The following is a 15377-nucleotide window of genomic DNA, read 5'->3' on the forward strand; positions in this document are numbered from 1 at the left end:
TCCCAACTTTCTCAAATTTCATTCCCTTGGAAGACATGGGTCTCTGATTTTGGACATGTTTTGTAAGTTAGATCATTTGTGGTACCTTGGTTGAAAATTGTTGCCCTATTATGTACTGTTTTGTCCAATTAAAGGTCATGAAAGTTTAATAGTATATAGATATTCAACGACTATCAATGGCTAATACTAAAAATTAAGAACTTGGTGAAAAAGATTTTGGCTGTTCTTTTAAAAGCACAGGCAATGGGAGCCAAATGCTGCTCTTAAAAAAGTACCTTTGTTAGCCTAGAAATGATCCTGGAGGGGACCTTCTTCCTTTTGCCTAAGAAAGATAACTCTGAAAATAAGGTCATCTTCAGAATGGCTTCTCATGTAAATCTTGATGTCCAGTTTGGTCTAGTGCATGGTCATCACAGGCCGGATCGAAATTAGATGGCAAGGAATAATGGAATTAAATGCTGTAACAGGCTACTAACAATGCCCTCACTACAGTGGTCTCTCCCAACAGTTCATGGAGTTGTTCAGCTACACAGGAACAAGATGATGCAAAATTATAAATCAGTGTATTGTTAAATCCTAAACCTGTGTTAAGCCAAAATATGATCAAAGCTGGCCACTAAATCTAATCCCAATTAATTACATATAAATTTACCAGATACCATCAAATGCTTGACAAAGTCTACATTAGGCTTTTTCAGTCTATCATGTTGTTTATGATATTGTACATTTGATGTTCTTAAAATCAATTTTCTAATTTCCTAATCATTTTGAAACAATATCCTTTTATAAAATGTAATTTTAGTTATTAGGCATATTAGAAACAAAAGAGATAAAGTGACAAATTTTATTTCTTTGATATTATGAACAATATTTTTGAAAAAAAATATTGCAGGTGACGTCTTTATTTTCCTTCCTTGTTCCTTTGTAAGATTTATATTGTCTTCAAAGGATTATTGAGATCTGCATATTTTTCCAACAGTGTCAGAAGTTTGGACAATACAGCAAAGATGATCCAAATTCATTTAGGCTGTCTGATTCATTCTCCTTGTACCCCCAGGTAAGATCTATCTCAAAAATTTTAAACGAAATAAAATAATTTAATAAAAGAAAAGAAGTAGCAGTTTGTCTCCGAGTCATTTCTATGGTTATCAGAAGACTGTATTAAATACTAAAGTGTTTTATGTTTGGTACATGCCTTTTTTGTATATGCATCTCAAAATAATTCAGACATGCAAAGAGACAGGAAATGATTAAAGTAGATATTTTAATTATACTCAATATGACTTCTGCTTTTTTTCTGTTCCATTTAGTTCATGTTCCATTTGCGACGATCTCCATTCCTTCAAGTATTCAATAACAGTCCAGATGAATCTTCCTATTACCGTCATCACTTTGCCAGGCAGGATTTGACCCAGTCTCTTATTATGATTCAGCCTATACTTTATTCTTACTCATTCTATGGACCACCTGAGGTGATTCTCCTTCTATGTTTGATGAAAGTTAATTGAAAATAGTAATAAAAAAACTTAATAAAATTGATGTATGTTCAAAATGCAGCATTTTAAAATATGAACAAATAAATGAAGAAATCTTTCAAATTTACAGACTTTAAAGAAGAAAATAGAAATGTTAGGCATGCATCTTTTCAAATTCTGCAATCAAAAATGAAATTTGGTTAAAATTTACCTTCTTATTTGTAAAATTACGCTTTTCCTTTTTGTGTCTTGTAGCCTGTATTATTGGATAGCAGCAGCATTCTTGCTGATAGGATTCTGTTGATGGATACTTTTTTCCAGATTGTTATCTATCTTGGTGAGGTAAATAAGGAATTAATTCTTTGTTATGATTGAATTCTATGAATGACAAGGAAATTATTTGTTTGGTTTTTAGACCAGCATTTGCTGAAGTCCTTAGGTGATACACAAAACAGAAAACATATCAGAAATTAACTATATAAAATTATAAAATTTTGTGCTAAAATAGAATTAAATAATTTTGTTGGTAAAAATTAAAATTTGTAAAATAAACAAGTATTGTAGATTTATTGTCAGAGTTCCTTAACAATCAGTGCACTAGTGAGTTTCTTCCATTGAAGCTTTGCAATTGTGGAAGAAACTCATTTCCGTGTGTCAGCCAGCCTCTTAACTACCATTAAAAACGAGCCTTTCCAGGTGACCAGCATCAGGATCAGAGAGAGGAGTCTTGCAGAGCAAGGCAGTCACTCAGATATCTCAGGTCCCCTGAATTTTTTAAAAACCTCTCATCTGAACTGAGAGTATACAAGCCATATACTTACTAAAAGAACAATGCAAACTATGATCTTAAAGTGAAGAATCTGCTGTCATATTCACACTGACAAAGTCATAGCTTTTTATGTATGTGTAAATCACTAATTGGCAATTTATCCCTTGATCTAAATTAATGTTTCCATTTACATTGTCCTTATGGCATCAAAAGAAGAAACTAGTTGGTAAATATCAAGGCTCAGTGAATCATGAGTGTGCATTTTAGAAAGAGAAGGATACCTGGACTGGTCTGCAAAAAATATAGAAACCACTAAAGAGCAGAAATGTGTTATATCCTGTTTCCTCTTGTACTCAAACAAATATTAATTGAATATTTGTAGCTCTTTAATGGATATTAATTTAATATTCATTAAAGAGCTCCTAACAGGTACATTATGGGTATCCCCATAGATCTGAAGCACCAAGATTCATACATGGAATGATTTGCATAGCCCTAACGAATAACGTTTTTTGGTTTTTTTTACTGTGGCTAAACCATCATTTTTACCATGATTTGGCAAAAACATGTCCTAGTGAAATGGTTCATAATGACTAAATTAAAGTATTGTTTATTAACAGTAGTTGTATTTCCATATCATGTTAATTCAAAACTACTCCAACTACTATGGCTTCGTATGATGTGAGGTTCTATGATCTCATCTCTCACTAGAGATGTGCAAATTTATTAATTCCAAGGAGTTCCTTTTTCTGTCAGAACCAAGTATTTCCTAGGATTCTTCAGTACTCTTTGAAAATAAATACTCTGAATCAGAAGTGACCTGATGTGATACTGTGTGAGAGTTCTAGCCCCAAAACAAGTTTCTTTTGTCCAGAATGACATACTGAATTGTTTTTTTTCCAAAGGATTTACTTCTGAAATGGCAAGTTCTTAAAGGAAGCAGAACAGAGTTAAAGATTTCCCCGCATCTGGGTGGTTAAAGTGATTTAATTAGCCTTGCTGTGGAGATGAGGGGACTGTATCAAATACTATTGGCAACCACAAGTGGATTGGAATCATAACAAACTCCTTTTCCTTCCAAAGGCCTTTCTTAGCATTTTGTGCATAAGACAAAGCACAATTGGCTTAGAACCAAACTAACACAAAGTATTGGTGATTAAATGAAAGTGACAATTACATACTGTAATTTTTGGAGTATAAGAAACACTTTTTCCCCCCAAAAGAGGCTGAAAATCTGGGTATGTCTTATACACTGAATACAGCATTTTTCACCTCCTGGAACCCAACCCCCTTTACCAAAATGGCCGTGCAGAGCCTTTAGGAGTCTTATATAGTACTCCTGGGGGCTGGGGAGGGCAGAAATGAGCAAAAAATTGGCTGTTTTTTGCTCAATTTTGCCCCTCCCTCCAGGCCCCAGGAGCACTCTATAAGCCCCCTAAAGGCTATGCATGCCCTTTTTTTGAAACACGAAAAACGGGCCTTTTTGGGAAGTCTGCAGAGTGTAAAATCTTTTTTAAAAAATTTGCCTCTTCAAAATCTTGGTGCGTCTTATACTCTGAAAATACAGTACTAATTTTTTTATATATTCTCAGACAAAATATTTTCATCAAGCAATTGCTTGGCATTATTTGTTTGGTTTCATTGATTTTTTTTCTAAAATGTGAAATAAATCATATAAGGATTTTACACATGATGTGAATTAGGCAGTGAAAACAAATATTTATGAAAGTTCTTTAATTAATTCCTCCCACATTGTTTTCCACAAGACTATTGCCCAGTGGCGTAAGGCTGGTTATCAAGATATTCCAGAATATGAAAACTTCAAGCATTTACTGCAGGCTCCACTGGATGATGCTGAAGAAATTTTACAAACAAGATTCCCAATGCCACGCTATGTTAACACAGAACATGGAAGCAGCCAGGTAAAGAAACCTTAAAAAATTCTAGGGGCATTAAAAAAAAGGTGTGCCATAGCTATATTTATAGTTAATGTTGGCTTTAATATATTTGTAATATATCATACCACACACTATCAGTCTTGAACTTTTGGAGAGATTTCACTTCATCCAGCACAAGTTGATTCAGCACAAATGTCAGGTGAGAATCAGGGTGACATAGTGGTTAAGATGTTGGACTGGCATCAGGATCAGCTAAATTCTGAACTATCCTCAGCTACAGAAACTCAAAGGATAATTTTGGGCCAGTCATTATCTCAGCCCAATGTTTTTTATAAGATTATTAAGAAAGCACAACCAATGCTAATGCTTCATCAATCTTTCCCTAAGAGAAGAGGGATTTTCCTCCTCCTAGTATTGTGAGCTGCTTCAGGACTTTGACCTTGGCAATGTCTTACTTGACAGGGACCAGGAGGATTTAAAATGTTCTTGGGCTACAGTTATAAGCCTAGAAATGCATGCCTACTATCCAGCAGTCTCTCAGCCTTGGTTAAACATTTGTTCATGTTCAAAAATCTTGTGACTAAGAAGTAGGAAAAAGTGGAAATCTCATGCAAGTAGATCTGCGGATGAGAGCTGTGGTGGGCAAGTGCCCTGAGGGAGTGCCATGAACAGACACTACAGAGTGCAGGGATGCCTTAGGGGTGAGGTGGGTAAAAAAGCAGCAGGAGTTATTATAACTTTGTGGGTTTTCTGAACAAATGGTCACGACCTCAGGACTATTCGGAATATTGTCTAACTTGGAAGCTACCATACTTTTCGGACTATAAGATACACCAAGATTTTGAAGAGGAAAACAAGAAATAAATAGTTTTTGCCCTCCCCGAACCCTAGGAGCACTCTGCAGGTCTCCCCAACCCTCTGCATGCCCTATTTTGGCCTCCCCAACCCCCCACACATCCCATTTTTGCCCTCCCCAGCCTCCATGAGCACTCTGCAGACCCCCCAAGACCTGTGTGTGCCCCGTTTTTGTAAAAAACTGGCCCATTTTTTGTGAAAACGGGATGCGTGGTTTTGGAAAGCTAAAAATGGCCGTATTCAGTGTATAAGACACACTGACATTTCACCCTCTTTTAGGGGGGAATAAAGTGCATCTTATACTCCAAAAAGTATGGTAATGATAATGGCTTCTGTCTGATTATAACAGAAACTGTTCTTTAAGCACTCAGTATTTCTAAATATGAATTTGCTTCCTGTTTTCTTTCTTCTACTTTCTTTCCTTTCCAAATAATCCTACTTAATTTATTTTGAGCTGTACTAAAAGGAAACATGCAAGTATTGGCAATTTTATGTAATAAATGTTAATTATATTGCATCTACACTGCTTATTTTGGCTTTGACAGGCACGGTTTCTCCTATCTAAAGTGAATCCTTCTCAGACGCATAATAATCTATACGCATGGGGACAAGTAAGTAATGATGTGTTTGGTTCTATGTCTATTGTGCATGCACTCACAATTTATGGCATGCATTATGTAAGGGGCAGGAGTTTGTCAGTTGATTTTGACCATTTACGGGGGTTGGGCTTTGTTAACTGGAAAATACCGTTGAGCCTCCAGTGTTTGAAAGATAGACAATAAATTATATGGTTTTTGGGCCAAAACTGCATAAACTAGACTTGGAACATTCCTCCCTCCCTCCCTCATTCATTCATTCATTCATTCATTCATTCATTCATTCATTCATATCAGTATTAGAACTTGGAAATAAATAAAAGTACAATAGGAGTCAACATGATTATACATCATGTAAATTATGCTGTACTTTTCCAATTTTCCCACATTTTATGTTGGCTCAGAAATTTTTTTCTAAACTATAATTTCTTATTTCAGGAATCTGGTGCTCCAATACTAACGGATGATGTTAGTCTACAAGTATTCATGGATCATCTAAAAAAGCTGGCTGTATCAAGCGCATCCTAATTTTGATACTAAGGGCTCAAAAATCAATAATCTTATTGAATCATGCTGCTGATAGATTACAGACTACCAAGAAACTAATAACATTCCTTTCCTTTTTTAATCAGAGTTATAATTAACCCATATAAAAAGAGGAAATTTACATTTTAGATTTAACTTATTGATATACTTGTCTTTATTCTACAAATTCTTCATTTTCATGTTCTTATACCAAGATTAAAATCTGCATTTATACTGTCCTGCATAGTTCATTTTTCTGCTCTTACAACTAAGCAAAATAAAATTTGAGAATAGTGTTAATCCTTAGTGTGTTATGTTCTCTACCACTTATTGGGGCAGGGTGGAAGGTTTACCATTTCTAATTTTCTGGCTTGGATAGATTATGAACAGTTGTTTATTACAAAAATATCTATGTATTTTCATGGGTTGATAAAAATAGTTAAATGTATGATAAATTGAGGAATTATCTGAATATTAAAGTAGTATAAGATGCAAAATAATCTAACAGCAGTCACACGAGATTCTGTTTGTAATAGAATATCCTTAGAAGATACATTCTTCGATTATGAGAAAAAGAGAAAAATGCAAAAAAATAGTTACACAACTGACAAGATTTAGTTAGTGAATGCAATCATTCTATATATACAGGTAGTCCTTGATTTACAACAGTTCATTTAGTGACTAAAGTTAGACCAGCACTGAAAAAAGTGACTTATGATCATTTTTCACATTTATGACTTGCAGCATCTCCATGGTTATGTCATTTTTATTTGGAAGTTTGACAACTGGCTCAGATTTATAATAGTTGCAGTGTCCTGGGATCATGAGATCAGTTTTTGCGACCTTCTGACAAGCAAAGTCAATGGAGAAGCCAAATTCACTTAACAACCATGTTACTAACTTAACAACTGCAATGATTTACTTAAGAAATGTGGCAAGAGCTCAATTGTGGTCGTAAGTCAAGGACTACCTGTATTGGGTGCTGATTGGTTATAACCTCTCCCTAGATTCTGTTAGATTGTTCAATCTTATTCTAATTATCCCACTTTGATTGAATTAGTTTAGAATTATCAGTGGCCAAAAAAATGGAAAAGGTCAATATCCCAATATTAGAGAAAGGTGATACGAAAGACTGCTCCAACCACTGAACCATAGCCTTTATGCCACAGTGACTAAATTTCTCTTGAAGATAATCCAGCAATGTTTGAATCCAATGCCAACAGAGAACTGCCTGATGTATAAAGATTTCAGAAAGGAAGAGGAACCTGGATCATATTGCCAGTCTACGCTGGATGATGGAAAAAGCAAAGGAATACCAAAAAGACCTCTACATGTGCTTCATTGACTACATAAAATTATTTGACTATGTTAACTATGATAAGCTCTGGAACTGCCTCAAAGAACTGGGAATACCACCATACCACATCCAGCTCATTCACTCATTGTACTCTGATCAGGCAGCCACTGTAAGAAGACTTATAGCACTTGGAAGAACTGCAAGGTCTGGCATGAATAACATCTGAACAAGTAAAGACATCAGCCCCACAACAAATGCAGATTAGTTAATGCAATGATTTTTCCAATTGCTACTTATGGCTGTGAAACTTGGACTCTGAAAAAGGGCAGATAGGATGCCTTTGAACCGTGGTGCTGGAGGTAACTATTGTGTATCCCAACTGCAAAAATAACAGTCCTAGACTGAACCTCACCAAAAATATCTCTTGAAGCCAAAATTGTCAAACAGGCTGTCATACTTTGGTTATGTCATGAGAGCTGACTTGAAAAGTCAATCTTACTGGGAATGATCAGTGGAAAAATGAGAAGGCCACCCTAGTACCCACTGGCTGGACACTGTAAAAGATGATACTGGGATGACCATGGCAGATCTGAAGGAGGTAGTTAAGAGACAGAGAGTATTGTTCCATTAGTGACAGAGTCAGACACAACTGAATGGCTAAACGACGATCTTAATCAAATGTTTTAGCTTTTTTATATTTACATAAACTTTAAACTAGTGTATATACTTTGTGTCTTTAACAGTAGGTAATCACTTTGAAAATAGTTGGGTATATTTATTATTATTACCATTTATTATGGTAAGCAGTAATGAGGGTTGCTTCTTTTCATCTTGATGTGTAACCTTGGCTGTTAACAATTTAATATTTTCTTTTAACGTGCTATTAAGCTTTATGCCAACAAATATAGCATAGTGTGATATATCTCTTCATAGCAACTAATGTGTCTTACGTTCAATGGCAATGGCAAAAGAAAATTCTAAAGAAATGAAGATATCTGGAACATTTCTTTATATAACAAGAGTAGGTCTATAACTAGATAGAGAAGCATTTTCTTGAGAGACTGATTTATTTAGTTCAGCTGTTACCTGGCAAAGAGCAAGAACATTTGTTTTTTTAATCAATATCAAACTTTAGGTTTTTGGCCCTGTAATGGCTTCCAAATAATTCTCCATGGCTCATTATATCATCTGATACCTGGAACATTGCAATGTGCTTTACACAGACTGCCCTTAAAGACAGTTTTAGAAGGTACAGTTGGTCAAGAATCCAGTGGAACAGGAAATTAATTGGCATAGTGGTTAAAATGAAGTATTGCACACAAACTCTGCCCACAGCTAGGCTCAGGTTGACTCATCTCCCATCCTTACAAGGTCACTAAAATGAGGACCCAGATTGTTCAGGGCAATATTCTTTCATTGTAAATCACCTGGAGAGTGGTGTAAATTGGAGGGCAGTATCTAAGTGCTATTGCAATTGCATTGTAAGCTTCCCAGAGTCACTTTGGATAGAAAAATGGGTAGCATATAGATTTAATATTTGCATGGTTTGGCATGCCCATGTGATAACACTGCTCCACAAGTTGTGCTGGTTGGCAATGACCTGGATGCAATTCAAGGTACTGTTAATCAAATATTGGTAGTTCTGGCTTAGAACTGGCTATTAAAGATACTAAAGTGGTGGACAGCTTCTGCCAGTGGTGAAGTTCAACATTTTTTACTACTGGTTCTGTAGGCGTGGCTTGGTGGGCGTGGCAGGGGAAGGATACTGCAAAATCTCCATTCCCACCCCACTCCTGGGGCCAGCCAGAGGTGATATTTGCAGGTTCTCCAAACTACTCAAAATTTCTGCAACCGGTTCTTCAGAAACTGCTGAATTTCACCTGTTTCTGCTTTTTACAATCAACTATCAATAGTCAAGAACAATACAGATTGGTTCCAGAATTAACTGTCCTAGGCACAATTATTTAGATTAACTAAAGGTTCAAAGACTTTGGAGTACTTGTAAACTTAAAGCTTGTATTTTTATTGTGTGCTCTATTGAGTGCATTGGTATATGGTCTTGTTGATGAATGGAAAGGTCAGCAAACTTCTCTAGCAGGTTGTATGAAAAGCACTATGAGATTGTCTGCAAAAAGTTTAACAAAATGAGAACTTTGATACTACTGAACACAAAAGAGATTTGAACATTTTCATTTGGGATGGAAATCAATTATGGCCAGAAACTGAGGGCGGTTTTTTAGCTATTGTTTATACCAGTTTCTCAATCTTGGTAACGTTGAGATGTGTGGACTTCAACTCTCAGAATTCTCCTCCCCAACAGCTGGCCAGAGAATTCTGGGAGTTGAAGTCCATACGTCTTTAAATTTGCCAATCTTGAGTAACAGTTAAAACACTGGCATTCAAGCTACGTCTGATTGGCAGCCCTGCTGGCTGGGAATTTGAGAAATTGAAATCCCGACATCTTAAGTTGCCAAGGTTGAGAACCTCTTATTTACCGGAACGTCTTCAGAAAGGTCAGTTCTACCTGGGAAATTGAGTTGCATTTCTTAAAGGCGGGGGCGGGGGGGGGGAGAAGGCTACCAAAAGCTTCAAGATAGGATATGACATCAGAGGAGGCGGAGAAAACGAACCACGAGGTTAGGAAGCAGCGGAAGCGGGGAGCAAGTTCTTTGCCCCGCTCGGTGTTGCTTCAGGGTGTCTTTCCTGCGGCCTCTAAAAGGGCCGTTGGACGCAGAGATGACGAGTAAGGATCTCAAAGCGCAGCGGGCCGCCGTGTGGTCGCGTCGGTTCTCTCTGCTGTACGCGATGGGAGTGTGGACGATTATTGGGTATTTCGTTTCCCGGTCAGTGCGTTTCAGGGAGATACCACTGGAGGAGAAGGAGAAAGTCGGGCAGCCGCCGCCGCCTCTCGGTATATCCCGAGCGCCGTATATCTTTGGCCCTGGGGAGGCAGTTTTTCCCCTCGGAGTCTTTTCTAGGGTTAAGGGATCTTAAGGTTGCAGTTGCAGTTTACAGTTTTGATGTTAACAGATTTAAAATAGACTAGGGTAAATTAGTAAACCCAAATGTCTCAATGAATCATATGTCTACATTTAACATGCTAATCACAATAAGTGTAAGTGACCCCAGGTATATATAAGGCAGTTTTAGTGTTCTGAGAGTACCAAGGCGAACTTGAGTAAAGGGTGGTCAGGAAATTAATGTATTTTTATATTTAAAATTTCTCCAGAAACACTTATTTTTTTCCCCCTGGAAAAATGTTTAATTAATAAAATTAATTTTGAATTATAGTTTATATCTCATTGGTTCAAAATACTAATATGCAAACTTGCATACTATAATTTTAGGTTAGGCATATTCAAGAACTACCATATATTGAATAATTGATTTTTGTACATTTTAATGTGTAATTTTTGTATTAAAACAATGCAGATGAAGTTAATAAGACTTGGAAACTTCATTTGTTTTGTAAAAATGGAACTCACTTGTATAGTCTGACCTCCTAGAATTCTTATCTTTATCCTTTTAGAGCACAACAAATATTCCAGAAGTGTTTGACAGGAGCAGAAAATCAAGACTGAAACTGAATTCACATTAACAGCAAAAACTACTTCATCTGATTTTGTGCCATATTCTTCTCATTTGCATAATAGAATGCTTTCACTTTTTTGTTACAATACTGGGAAAGAAAAGTAAATTATATTGAAAAAAAGCAAAGTATCACAGTGTCTGTAACTTGTATTAAAGAGTTGCATGAGATCTGATTTTGAAACAACAGTAATTGGAAAGTACTGTGTTCTGTCAACCTATTATGAAACTGTAACCCTGCTTCATTTTCATGCATTTGAATATATTGAATATACTTTTATATATTTTCTTTTGTTTATAATTTCTTTTAATACCTTTTCCTGAAATTCTGCTAGCATGTGTTTGAAATCGTAAAGAAGAGTAAATATGATTGATTCCTTATTTCCCCTTACAGAAACCGTAAGTATTTTCCCATAGCATGTGGTGTTTCTGATAGTTATATTTGTTTTCAAGGATAGAGAATTTCTGTAGCACTTAGCTCTGATGTGAAGTTGGGAAATGGTGTTAGATAGTTTCTGAATATGGTAGAAGTAACTTTTGATCTTGCAGGTTTCAAAGTCTCCCTGTTGCCAGATACAGTTCAGGATAGCTATACTACACATTGCTGGTTTCATAACAAGGAATGCATTCAACCTTTTTGAACCAGAGTTTATAAAGACATATGCGGTATTTTAGACTTTAAAAAAACTAAAGTGGTATATTTCTTACCATACAATGAGTTTCAAGAAGGCTTGTTCTCTTCAACCCTACCTATTTCATTTTTCAACATACTTGTAATGGAACAGTTTATAAATGTTTTTTTCTCTGTGTCTGAATAAGACAATGTATAGTTCAACAATATTATGTATGAAGTGTAAATAAGATACTCCTTAATATTTTGCCCAAAGTCTCATTAACTGGTTTAGTATGCTGTATATGCACAAGGTATTTTGCTTGTTATTAACAGAAGAGCTGTTCTCTGCTGTGAGGATTAATATGTAAAAGGATTAAGCATAAGCAAATGTATCTAGAAAAACTGGAGTTTGCCTAATCATGATAGATTTATGAGCTGTATTGCTCCTTTGGGCCTTTGAGTATTTGCTTGATTATTTGATGGAAGCTGGTATTTTTAGAATTTACATCAACCTCAAGATAAAGGTATTCAATGTATTTTGGACTTCAAACACATTTTGTTTTAAACAATGATACAAGCAAAATGAAAATGTGAAATTGATTTTTCAGTGTTATATAATTATTAACAAACAATATAAACATAATATAAAGCTATGTATTACAACATTGAAAAAGGATGAAAATTTTGGGAACCTGTAGATGATATATATTAGTTGTAACTCTTCTTCAACAGAGCTCTGTGGAAAGAACACTAGTTGAGTGGCAGCCAGATGGTACAAAGTATAGCATTATGAGGCAAGCCTAAACCATATGTGCTCCCCCAAATTGGATCTCCAACAATTGCTTATAAGCTACCTTTACTCAACTTTCTCTGTGGAGTCTAGTGACCTCAAAGCAGTTTTTTATATTGTATTAACTACGGTTTACGGTTTTTAAAAACTACCACTTTGGAAAAAAAGAAAAGAAAAACATAGATTGAATCTTGTTTTTCTTAAGATCACACAATTGGAGTTTTACACATTTGATAAATAAAACCTGCCAGGCTAGTACTAGCCCACCATTTCTTACAGTGATTAATGTTCCCTTGAATATTTTATATTTATTACACATCTTTGTAAATGTTTATATATTAAGAATTTTTTACATTCTTAATTAAGAATTTTTAACCTTTATTGAAAACATCTTCCTTGGATACAAAAGAACTCATAAAGTTGTGTCAAATCTTCCATTCTTGAATAATAAGAGAAAGGATGACCTTGTAACTCCAGATACAGAATAACAGTTGGAAGGGACCTTGGAGGTCTTCTAGTCCAACCCCCTGCTCAAGCAGGAGACCCTACCATTCTGGTCAAATAGTTCTCCAATCTCTCTAAAACCTCCAGTGATGGAGCATCCACAACTTCTGTAGGCAAGCTGTTCCACTGCTTAATTGTTCTCACTGTCAGGAATTTTAAGTTTCCACCTATCATTTCTTATCCCGCCCTCCTATGCTTTGGAGAATAGGCGACACAATAGATAGCTATTGTGTCACCCCCTAGTCCTTCATCTCCATTTGTGCAAGTGGGGAGGCACACACTTGCCCATCACTTCCATAGCCTAGTTCCAAAAGGGTCAAGGGCCAGTAGTGGATTGTGACCCAGGGGTTGGGGACGCCTGAGCTAAATAACAAACAAACTAAATCAAGAATAAGCCTAAGGTGCTGTTGGTAAGGACTTGTTAGTCTCGAAGTCGTGTCCAACCCATCGTGACCCCATGGACAATGTCCAGACCTTCCTGTCCTCTACCAACCCCCAGAGTCCATTTAAGCTCACACCTACTACTTCAGTGACCCCATCCAGCCACCTCATTCTCTGTCGTCCCCTTTTGCCCTCAATCTTTTCCAGGATTAGGCTCTTCTCCAGTGAGTTCTTCCTTTTCATTAAGTGGCCAAAGTATTTGAGTTTCATCTTCAGGATCTGGCCTTCTAAAGAGCAGTCAGAGTTGATCTCTGGGACTGACCTGTTTGATCACCTTGCAGTCCAAGGAACTATCAGGAGTCTTCTCCAGCACCATAATTCAAAGGCCTCAATTCTTTGGCGCTCAGCCTTCCTTATGGTCCAACTTTCACAGCTATACATTGCAACTGGGAAAACCAGTAAGGACTAGACATACCCAGCTCCTGCAATCCATTTAGCCTCCAGCCACCTAAGTATTTTTATTGCTCTTCTCCACTCTTTCTATAATCTAACATCTTTTTTGTATACAGGTAGTTTTCAACATGACTAATTGAGCCCAAAATTTCTGTTGCTAAGTAAGACATTGTTAAATGAGCTCTGCCCCATTTTATGAACTTTTCATATTGGAAAGTGAATCATTGCAGTGGTTAAGCTAGTAACACAGTTGTTAAGTGAATCTGATTTCCACATTGGCTTTGCTTGTCAGAAGGTTGCAAAAGGTAATAAAGTTACCCAAGACCCTGCAACCATCATAAATATGGGTCAGTTGCTAAGTGTCTGAATTTTGATCACATGACCACATGGATGCTGCAAGTCATAAATGTGAAAAACTTTTTTTCAGTGCAGTTGTAACTTCGAAGGTCATTAAACAAACTGATGTAAGTTGAGGAGTACTGTATATTTGGATGAAACTGAATGTATGGATCAATTTTTTGCCCAGGATATAATGCTGAGTTAACTTTGATTATCTTGATGAATGACCTATGCAAAAAATAGAGGTAAGAACCTTTATTGGCCTTTCTAATTCTCAGTAACTTTTAAAACCTTAATAATGGTATACTTTGAGACCATCTGATGTGAATTTTGCACTGTTTCTTTTTCTTCTTGCTGGATGTGTTCAGAAGATGGTGTATGGATTACTATTTGACATCCAGGTCATTTACCAATAGTCACATGGGTTTTTATCTTCTCCCCTTTGCTAAGTAAAACTATTAAGTGAAATCATTTGGAGCACTGGAATGGATTGCCATCAGTATGTTGGAAAAACATCTCCACTTGGTAATTCTGAGGAAGTTATTGGTATTTTGGAAGATTAAAGACATTCATGGGCTAAAGTTCCCCAACCCTTTTGACTTTGCAGACCAGGGGGGAGGGAGAGGGGATGGTTCAGTGCATGCAGTGCGCAAGCGCACATGTGCAGCTCCATTTGTACGATTGAGGATGGGGGATGCACGCACGCACGCACGCACGCATTCGCCCACCACTTCCACTGCCTGGTTCCAAATGGGTCAAGACCAGTAGTGCGCCATGGCTAGGGGGTTGGGGACCTCTGGGCTAAACAAACAAACTAAATCAAGCCTAGCATGTTGCTGGTAAGGAAGAAGCTCAGGTAAAGCCTGAATGGGACTATCCTAGAAGGTCCACAGTTTGGGAATGTTTCCTAAATTGCAGGTATCACTAAACTGAAGTGATAAATATGGCATCCAGCACCTTCCTGAGCTGATTGGCCTTAATGACAATTATTGATGCACCTTGGTTATATTGTAATTTCACTAGTAACACCTACTTTATATGGGATTGCCATTAAAAAGGGACTGGAAATTGCAGTCTTGCAAAATGTGGTGTTAACCACCTTTCTAACCAATGCGAGAGAGAGATCACAGAGGGCCTGTAATAAAAAAAAATTGTACTTCCAGTTGATCACTGAGCATCCTTTAACAGGATGTTGACCTTGAAAGTAATAAACAGCTTAGAGTCTGAGGGATTTCCATTTCCTGCCTGGATACATAGATCATTAGCATTTTGAGGACATGCATCCTGGCACCCA

At 36.7% G+C, this 15377-nt stretch overlaps 1 protein-coding gene and 1 long non-coding RNA gene across 3 annotated transcripts in view; both read left to right on the forward strand.

Moving 5' to 3' along the window:
- SEC23B (SEC23 homolog B, COPII coat complex component) overlaps window positions 1-6418 on the forward strand; it is a 41061-nt gene extending 34643 nt beyond the window's left edge. For both annotated transcript variants that reach the window (XM_081950251.1, XM_081950250.1), the window contains exons 15-20: window positions 980-1057; window positions 1311-1472; window positions 1731-1817; window positions 4011-4166; window positions 5543-5608; window positions 6032-6418. In XM_081950251.1, the coding sequence (XP_081806377.1) occupies window positions 980-1057; window positions 1311-1472; window positions 1731-1817; window positions 4011-4166; window positions 5543-5608; window positions 6032-6121 (639 nt within the window). In that variant the 3' untranslated portion in view covers window positions 6122-6418. The remainder of the gene's footprint in view (window positions 1-979; window positions 1058-1310; window positions 1473-1730; window positions 1818-4010; window positions 4167-5542; window positions 5609-6031) is intronic.
- A 3601-nt stretch (window positions 6419-10019) lies between these two features.
- LOC309391985 lies at window positions 10020-12205 on the forward strand. Its single transcript, XR_014175370.1, has 2 exons — window positions 10020-10326; window positions 10945-12205. It is a non-coding gene; the product is annotated as an uncharacterized lncRNA (long non-coding RNA).
- The last annotated feature ends 3172 nt before the right edge of the window (window positions 12206-15377 follow it).

This window comes from Natrix helvetica, assembly GCF_964273705.1.
Source record: "Natrix helvetica genome assembly, chromosome: 4".
Classification (NCBI taxonomy): Eukaryota; Metazoa; Chordata; class Lepidosauria; order Squamata; family Natricidae; genus Natrix; species Natrix helvetica.